This window comes from Rhopalosiphum maidis, chromosome 3 (assembly GCF_003676215.2).
Source record: "Rhopalosiphum maidis isolate BTI-1 chromosome 3, ASM367621v3, whole genome shotgun sequence".
NCBI classification, from domain to species: domain Eukaryota; kingdom Metazoa; phylum Arthropoda; class Insecta; order Hemiptera; family Aphididae; genus Rhopalosiphum; species Rhopalosiphum maidis.
In genome coordinates this window covers 71,977,276-71,987,524 of record NC_040879.1, presented here as the reverse complement: position 1 = coordinate 71,987,524, position 10,249 = coordinate 71,977,276, and the positions used below count along the sequence as shown (strand labels likewise).

At 24.9% G+C, this 10,249-nt stretch overlaps 1 protein-coding gene across 1 annotated transcript; it reads right to left on the bottom strand.

The window, feature by feature from the left end:
• Window positions 1-2,796: 2,796 nt before the first annotated feature.
• Window positions 2,797-5,566, bottom strand: LOC113558297. Its single transcript, XM_026963768.1, has 4 exons — window positions 4,937-5,566; window positions 4,284-4,352; window positions 3,870-3,962; window positions 2,797-2,922 (listed from the first exon to the last, which is right to left on the bottom strand). The coding sequence occupies exons 1-4, from the start codon at window positions 5,564-5,566 to the stop codon at window positions 2,797-2,799; spliced, it is 918 nt and encodes a 305-aa protein (XP_026819569.1).
• Between the last annotated feature and the right edge of the window lie 4,683 nt (window positions 5,567-10,249).

The window sequence follows — 10,249 nt, the reverse complement described above, 5'->3', positions numbered from 1 at the left end:
GTTGAGGTTCTGATCCAATTGAGTTCTATATCAATTATAAATAATCGACTACTACTCGTATTTTTTTCTCCTTGATAATAAATATACAAATTTTAAATACTCACCTCATACAGTGTAAAGTTTAGTTTAAGGTATTTAATCAGCAGAATGTGTATCTTATTTTATGTTGTACCCAATAACAAATATTATTATAACAGTAAAACTAAAATGCATTATACATAGTCATTATTAAATTTATTTTCATGTATATTTTTTCAAGTACAATTTGTTTTTTAAAAAAAGTATTGAAATTAAAAACGAATTGTATTATTTATCTTACTGTATTATTTGTGTTTCTGATATTCTTGATGCAATGATAACTGTCCATACTTTGAATAATTGTAAAGAATTAATGAAATTAGAATATTTGTAGTATGAAAAATAGGATATTATTATTAACATGAACATCCGTTAAATTTCGAGACATCTATATACCGAGTCTGTACTTTTGATTAATAATCCATCCGCTTGTAAAATGACAGTTATGTTAATTATACCAATAAACTTGCACAAGTATAAAATAGTCCTTAAAATGTTTACATAAAGAGTCTTCGTGTTAAGAAAATGGTTGATTTTTGGATATTAAGCAAGAATGTGAAATAGCTGATATTCATAAACAATAAATATTTGTTATTTTAATGTAATCATAAATTCTATTATTCCGAACCGTTGAAATTAAATGAAAAATATATGAATGCAACAATTTCCTGGGGAATTTATTATTTATTTAGGTAGGTCAATAATCATTATAATGTCATAGTTAACAATACCGCCGATAACAGCTAGGTAAGTATTAAAGGACTATATTGAGATATGAGAAGTAGAAAACATAATGTATTCCATTTTATATTCCTAGTGCCTTTTTCATTAAATTATTCATACTGTTCTATAATGAAAGGACAGTAGTGACTTAAACGCTGCCTAATAATAGTTATAATAATAAATATTAAGAGAACTACAGAAGAAAGTACATGTACATTATTAATATAAGAAAAATAAAATCTAGGATTGATACATAGTGGTAATATTATACCAGACAAAACTGTACAAATGAAGGTAATAAAAACCAGCTTAAATGTTAAGAGTCAAGTATCTAGATAATTTACATTTGATAGTATATCGTATATTCGCAACTTTACAATATAAAATTGGTATTTTTGGACTCAAGTAAATACTATAAATCAGGCACGTATACAAAAAAAATTACAGGGAAGGGGGGCTAAAAATTTAGCAATACAAATCTTGCCACAACATTATAAAACAATTTTTTCTTCGTTACTCGAAAATGTTTCGGTGGGGTGAGTGGGGGGGAGGGCTGAACCTCCACCACCCAGTATACGTACCTGCTATAAATTGAATGCTCCAATAAAGTTATTATTCGAATATAGGGAATATATTTAAGATGTAAAAGTTTGTATATAAGATATAACCGCCGTCTATATTTATTTATTTCAGCTAAATCAATTACAGTTATAAAGTTACTATAAATTACATTAATACACCTAACTAACATGTTTAACAACAACTAAGCTATAAGCTCGTATCTGGTATTCAGAGTTCATGGATATCATAACTCATTTACAGTAAAATAATTATATATACAATAACATAATAAAGTACTACATAATCAATTAAACATAAATAAAATTAAGTAAATAGATATTCTAGTAGGTACAAGATTAAAATCATAATAATTATACAACACAGCACGTATAGTTTACGTTTAAAATAAGGATAATGTTGGTGTAGATATATATGCAATTAATATTCGTATGATATACGTCAATAAAACGTGTATTATTAGGGTATTAGTATAAGGGGCTAGGACATCTCATTAATATAATAGTTGGTCGAACTTAAGACTATTTACATGTAAGAAAAATGAATACACGAATACATTAGGTTTAAAATACGTTGATGCATAATCATATATTTTCCGTGGAAAAATTGCATTTAATTAACGTCGATAATACGAGTATTTTTGGTAGGTCAAACTAATGTCGTTACATAAGAATTACATAATCTTGTGAAATGTTGGTGTATAAAATCACAACTTAAGGTGCTGGTGTGACGGACCTGTTAAGGAAACAAACTAATTCATTGCTATTAAAAAATAATATTTATCTAACTCAGGCAAGCGTCTCATGAAATAGTAATGATTTTGCCACGTTCAGGTGAAATTTATTGGTATCACACACTCTATAGTTACTTATGTTATCAAGATCATACTTAAGTGATTTATTGTCAAGCGAAGTCTTTACAATACGGTAGATTTGAGCATAAACTGAAACCCAATATATTTGATTTGACACAAATAATATGCTATACTAATGATGTGTAGAAAATTTAATCTAAAAATATTTAACATAATTTTCAACGATATTCAGTAACTGGACTACTGAAGTGAATGGATGTCCAAATAAAAATTGAAGTAAAAAATGTATTGGAGCTATAACAATATTTTTTTATATAATTATGACTACAATTCAATTGAATTAAGCCAATTTATTTATTATAAATGTAAGTTAAAACAATATTATTAATTTTTTTTTACATTCCATTGTCTGATATGCCAATGAACAAACAATATAGCATAATTTGGAAAATCGACTAATCGACATTCAAAATGACCTTCAATACCATGATGCTGTTTTCTCAGTGATGATAAACATATTTATATTTACATCTGAAAAATAACTTGAAATTACTCAAACAATGATATAGGTTCGCAATTAGATTGTAGGCTTACATTTTCAATCAGTAATTATTTATATAACTTATTTTTTGTAAAAACTTAGTTATGTCATTGTTTAATTGCAACATTAATGGATGTTCTTTCAGTTCTATAATTGTAACTAAACCGGTTATAATTAATATAAGTATCTGTAAATAATTGAATTTAAACAAATTAAAAAATATATAAATATATATAACAATAATTACACAATAATTTGAAATTATGAAGGTTTCCACCGTTTTCCGACAAAGTAACCCTTGCATCTCAGTATGACCGATTTCGGTCAAAAAAAAAAAAAAAAAATTACATTGTTTTAGATATTTTTTGAAAGCCCCTATAAACTTAAATTTATCAAATATCGTAATGATACATTTATAGGCGCCTAATCGTGAGTCATAGATATTGATGGTATATAATTTTAGATATCTTAAATCTTGATTCAGATCGCTGGTTTTATATCTGATACATAGGTATGGTATGACATAAGTTATAGTATTGTGATTGTGTAAAGTTCATAGAATTAGAGTTTAAAAATCACTGATTTAATTTATTATGAGTAGTTGGTTAAACGAAAAATGTATACATTAAATTCTAAAAAAAATAATATTATATGAAAAGTACAAAAATACCACGTTAGATTTCCACATCTCGGCGAATGTCATTTTGAACGAATTCTTCATTTCTTATTTTATTAAAATTAATAATATTACATTATTTACATTGTGTTAATGGTTAATTTATAATTGATATTTTACAATATTTTCTGATCTGTACTTTATTTACTGAATTCTAAACCCATGTAAAAATTGAGGGAGTTTTCATAATTAACTAACAGATTCCGCTCGTGATTTAATAATAATAATAGCAATACGAGATATAATTGATACAAGAGATTCTCAAAAAATATCTAAAATAATTTATTATTTTTTTTTTTAGCGACAATTAATCGATATAAAACCTTAATCGGAAAACGGCCAAAAAAGATAAGAAGATAACGGATGAGGGCTTTTTTTTCCTTAAAAATAACTGTGGGCCGTCTGGTTTTACGGAGTTAAGATAGGTTATAAACAAAAATACTGAATTGAATATTTACTGATATAACGAGTTTTAAATTTATATTGAAAATTCCAAAAGCTGTGATTTCACTTGATTCAAGAACTGTTATTTGATTCATAAACAATTTAACCTAATATAAACATTTATAATTGGTGTTGAGAATTGTGATAGCTAATAAATAAATATTATATTATCTTTAATGTTCATTAATGCTCTCAATGATGATGCTACTATAACCTACTACATAATAGGTATATATAGTTTAAATCTGTAGGCAAATTTTAAATTTTTATTATAAGACATTGAACCATCAATAATCAAATATAAAAAATTAGTATGATATTGAATTATAACATTCATTATAATGTAAATTTTATTCTTAAAATGCATTGCATTAAGTAAACATCGTCCTCCGCTTCCGATACGTGATAAATTACATAATATTATTTACTTGTATTTTAAGGTTGGCCGATAACTTAGAAATCCTGATCAATCGTAAATTTGATATCATCTTCCGTTTCTGTAAATATTTAATTAAAACCATTATGATATAATTCAATCTTTTAATATAAAAGAAAATTCAATGTATGATACAACGATTGTTTTTTTTAATTATTGTAAAATAAAAGTATTAAATATTAATACTTTATAAAAAAACTTGCTTAACTATTATTTATACGAAAAATAATTGAGAAACAAAATTGTATTCTTAATTTAATTATTTTATTTTTTACTTGCATCAAATATTAACGAAATGAAATGGGCTTTTGAATGCCATATAATAAAATGCCTGTAAATATTTAATTATTAGCTGGATTATGATTTACCGGAGTAAAATATATCACAATTAAAAATACTATGTTCACATTTTGACTATGATTTTATGTCATCAACTTTAACAACTCCAGTATATACTAAAAGCAAAATTTAAACTGATATATTAGTTTAAAAATAAAAGAAGAGCTATCATATAAGATAAAAAAGCCCAACAGTACATTATTAAATTATCTATATTGGATTATAATGTTATATTATTGTATAATAAATTTAATTAAGTTAGGTTTAAGCTAGTTACATTAATTAAAATACTTTTACTGGCGTTACCTTGTCATGGACACGTGATGCAGCAATTATGATGGATAAAATCAGTATGATATTCTTTAGTTGGGAAAAGTATGATACACATATATTGATGATATTACCAAAATTATATATTTCTATTTTTTTAGAAGCAATAATGAAATCATACAAATGAAGTAGTATATCAATATACGTGAAAAAAAAGTATCCTAATAGTATTTGACCGTAACCCTCACTGAATATTCTTAGCAAGTTCAATAGTTCAGCGTGTAACAACCGAAGTTTATCCAGCGTCATTTCTGTTATGGAATGTGTCAATTCACCAGGAGTAGATAGAAACCCGGGTAGAAGATATTTCCATGAATGATTTAACATTTCGAATCTATACTCCAATTGTTGAAGGAAAAAATACGAAGAAAACATTACTGAAACTTCCACGAAGAACTCTAACCGAATAAAATAAATAGCAATAGTAGTAATGTTCACGGTCTTCGGTGAAATTGAGTTTAGAAATATTGCAGTTATTATAATATAATATATGGACGTGAAAATGAAAATTATGTTCCAATAGTTTTCCTTCGGTGAAAATTGATGAATCAACAAAACCCTTGGAAGTGATGTTAGTTTTTGATCGTACTCGATTACACCATTCATCAACCTACAAAAAATATAATATGAAAAAGTAGATTTTTTCACATAGGGTTAGGCACAAATAGCTTATATGGTAATAAAATCAAAATACATCATATAATATTATTTATTTTATTTTTATTTTTAATGACATCGATTGTCTCGTTATGTGCATTGAATAATGTATTTTATTAGTGTAGTAAAACCTGTATACAACGGACAAAAATAATTGTCCGTTATAGACAGGTGTCCGTTGTAGACTGGTTTCAGTGTTTTAAAAGTAAAATTAATCTAAAAACATATTTGTTGAATGAAAAATGAAAAATTTTGTACGTATGTCATATCATTGAACATTGTACATATTATTATAATCTTAATAATTACTATTTTTTTATCATTATAATATTAAACATATGACTTATTAATTTAATTTTAAGTTTTCTTAAAAAATGATGGAAACATACCTCTGGATAAATCTCAACTTTATAAATTAAATAGGTACGCGCAATTAACGTTATCATAATCGGTCGTAATCGGTGTTTTCAAGTTAACACCTAATTGCACTCCGTATTGACATTGTTTTGTAGTTTGTACATACATATGATATTACATTTGGTTTTGAACTAGGACCTGTTTCGGTTGTTATTGAACCTACTTTATAAATTCATACAAAAATATAAAATTGTAAATTATGCCCATTCTAATTTAAGACTAAAATTAATTAAAACACAAATAACCACTAAGTGACTGGTTTAATTTATAAAAATTATTGTTGCATTTGAAAGCGCAATGTTTCCAGTGAGTTTACGTTTCTCAAAAGTATGTTAATATATTGAATTAAATTTGTATAATATTGATTTTTGGTTTAAAATCACATGTAGGTTGTTGTCATGCAAGTGATAAAAGTGTTTATTTACCAATAAATATACTAAGTGATGTGGACTAACAGATTTAATTTTTTTATTATATCAATCAAATTTATTTTGATTTACTGCGGATGAAGTTTAGATTTAATTTCTCGGTTCAAAAATGTTCTTGTGAAACATGCATGTTTAAAATTTTACATTAAAATTGCCTATCTGAAAAAGCTGTAAATTCGTTGTGCTTGCTTTACTAAGCTTCAGACTATTAAATATAAGAACTATTGTCTTTTCTTTTTGGCTTATTGACTATAATAGACAAGCAATAACAAGGTTATGAGATTGAATTTAAATTATTCATCACACAATTTGAACATCACCCAAAAAAGGGATTTAAAAAGGATTGTTGAAAAGTTATTTAATTTACGTTCTAAATTATTGAAAAAAAGGGAATTTGTAAAGTATAAAATATTTTTGTTTTCAAATTAATGGTATTAAATTTAAAGGTTATTATTTATCTTACGTTATTAACCGTGTTTCTGATATTCTTGATGAAAAAATGATTGAACATAGTTTGAATAATTTTATTAAATGAATAAAATCAGTATTTATGCTTAAAAAGTAAGTGAATATTATTAACATGATCATTTGCGATATTTCAATACATTTATATATTAAATCGGTACTTTGAATTAATAATCCGTCTGATTGTAATACGTAAGACATGTTAATGATACCAATAAACTGGTTCAAGTATATAATTTTCTTATAAACACTCATCATTTTAAGAAAATGCTTTTATGGGTACTAAATGTAGAAAAGAAATATTCGATAAGTACTCATTAATAAATACTTGTTTCAATAATGCAGTTATAAATTCAATTAATCTAAACCAATAAAATAATTGAAAATTAAATGATTACAACATGCCATGAGAAATTATTATTTATGAAGGTAAGTCAATAATCATTATTATTTCACAGTCGACAAATAATAATTTATTATTATATAAAATAATGTAATAATTGTAATAACAAAATTATAAAGGATTGTACATAATTAACATGCGGAATTTAACGATTTCACTGCAATTTAATTTTTGAAAGCCATATTTAAAAATTTGACGTTTTTATAATATGAAAAGGTATTCGATCGTCAGAAAATAATAATATAAGTAATTTAGAAAACTTTATGTCATTAGTGATTAAATTAAAAAAGATAGGTGTATTATAAGATTCTTGAGAAACACCAGAATTTACCTACAAATATTCCAACAAAAATACATATTGTTTTCTGTCAGGAATATTGGAGACTAGTGAACGATAAAAGTTTTTAAAATCTTAACGATATTATTCGATAACAAATGTATTCTGATAAATTATTCAAAAACCTTTTGAAAATTTGTATGTCGACGAATATGATCTTTTTAAATATGGTGATTAACAATAATATTTCTAAATAATTAATGAATTATTGTAGATCCAAAAATGTTGAATATTTTGAATAACCCAAATAATTGAAATTTGACAAAAGTTTGGTACTTTGCTAATATCTCCGTCTTTGGAAATTGACGATTGATAACTAACCTTATATTCCTTCAGAAATATATGATTAAGGTTTATTAAATATGTTTAATGTGGAAATAGTTAGAGTAGATTAACATTAAATAAAAAATAAAAGTAATGTTTTGTCAGGTCTTACATATGTTTTTGAATTTAAGAGATTCAGTTTTTTATAATCATTACTCGTGTTTAACACTATTAAGAATGTTAAATCAATAGATGTAAAAAAAAAATATTTGATATTTCTTTTTTGTTAGAAAAATATACATTGTTGTACGACTTAGTTCCGAAGAGAGTAGACTTTAATCGGTATTTAAGAACTTGCAAAATAATTTTGAATTTTTGGCTGAGGAGCCTTAATTGTTGGAAATAAAGTTATAATAACCTAATTTGTTTTGCTTCGTATAAAAAAAGCACGTATACTCGTAAAAATGATTGTAATTAAATTATTTTGGCGATCGTTTGTATATTATATGAGTTATCTTTGACTTAAATATTAGTGATAGTTTGGCATGCATACATTTTATAATAATTACAATTTATAAAGTCGTATATGTGTCCCTTATAATTTATCAAAAGCTAACACGAAAAAGATAATTTAATGAACAGGGCTGGATGATACATGTGATCTTACCTTATTAACCATGTTTCTGACATTCTTGATGCAATAATCACTGACCATAATTTGAATACATATATTACATGAACAAAATCAGTATTTATGTATAAATTGTGGGTGAATATTATTAATAAAATCATTCGTGAAATTTCAAGACATTTATACATTAAGTCTGTACTTTGGATTAATAATCCATCATATTGTAATACGTAAGACATGTTAATGATTCCAATAAATTTGCACAAGTATAAAATTATCTTTAAATTTGTTTTATAAACAGTCGTCATTTTAAGAGAATTATTTTTTGCACATTAAAATACGACCAAACAAAATATTCAATTGTCGTAAATAAATATTTGTTTCTATTATATAATTATATAAATTAAATTATAGTCTAAACCATTGAAATAATTGAAAATTAAATCAATTCTATTATATCACGAAGAATTATTATTTATTTAGGTAATTCAAATTTCAAATACTCTGACAAAGTTTATGTTAGATATTTGTATTCGAAATTATTCGGTTAGTAATAATAACAGACATTGACATGTTTATGTTCAAGTCTGCTATTTTTTCCTTGACTATTATTATTAGTATGTTTTGGCTATTATTTATATTTCACATTGTGATGAAATTTTTGGCAGTACAAACTTATTAGACGTCTAGTTTTAAAGAATCCATATTCAATCAAGCAACTAGTTTTTTTTTTTTTGAAAGTAATGTACATATACTATACTTCATACTTGCTTCCACTTACAAAGCAAAAAATACATAAATTTACATAAAATATTATTTATAATGATATGGCTGTATGGTGTTATGTTTATCGCTATTCGCTATATATATCATTATAATTTAATGGATAATTTAAAGATAGTGATGTTTGAGTAACTAGCATCGGGCACATGTAAACTCTGCCACAAGTTTCTTTTTTTTTTTTTAGTGAAAAATCTGTCAAGATAAAAATAGGTTACATTGACTTCATGTCAACTCCGTCAGAAAGGAAAATCAGGTAACAGTATAAAACGTATTATCTATAATAAAATTTTTATTATTAATAATAAAAAATTTATTATTTGTATAATAATGATTTTACACCCTGAATAATAGTTAGCTATGCGTAATATGCAAACAAATATGTACAAAACTAAAAAATAAGAATAATAATTGTCTGAACAAATCAATGTCTCAAAACTGGCTTTAACGTTATATTGTAACGTCAAATAATCATAATCAATAATAAATAAATTATATTAGAATAAAAAATGTTTAGCATGTACACTGGTGGATTTAAAAGGAGGTACCTAACAGTATTAATATGTATCGATTTCAGAAAATGCTTATGATTATCAAAATAATATTAAACTAAAATTATTTAATATATAAATAATTATTTGTTGTTTTAAGGGGCCGCCACAGCAACATTTACTTACTCTATCTGTCTTCCACATAATATAATATAAGAACAAAGATATTCCTTTTTCCCACGATCACGACTCCCTAGTTCAGTTTAGGGCAAAGGCACCTAGTATGTATTATATATTTAATAAAGAAGAATGTTATATGCGCTTTGACAGTATAGATTTTTAATATTTACATTTTTGAACTAGTTATTGGTGGCTAAAAATAATCCAAATTATTTCAAATTTAAACATTCTTATAT

Coding starts and splice junctions, on each gene's coding strand:
- LOC113558297 (XM_026963768.1), bottom strand. CDS start 5,566: ATGAATGGTGTAATCGAGTACGATCAAAAACTAACATCACTTCCAAGG. Junction 3,963..4,283: donor CGGCCAACCTTAAAATACAA/GTAAATAATATT, acceptor TGTTTATATTAG/GTTAAATTGTTTATGAATCA. Junction 2,923..3,869: donor ATTTAAAACTCGTTATATCA/GTAAATATTCAA, acceptor AATTATTTACAG/ATACTTATATTAATTATAAC.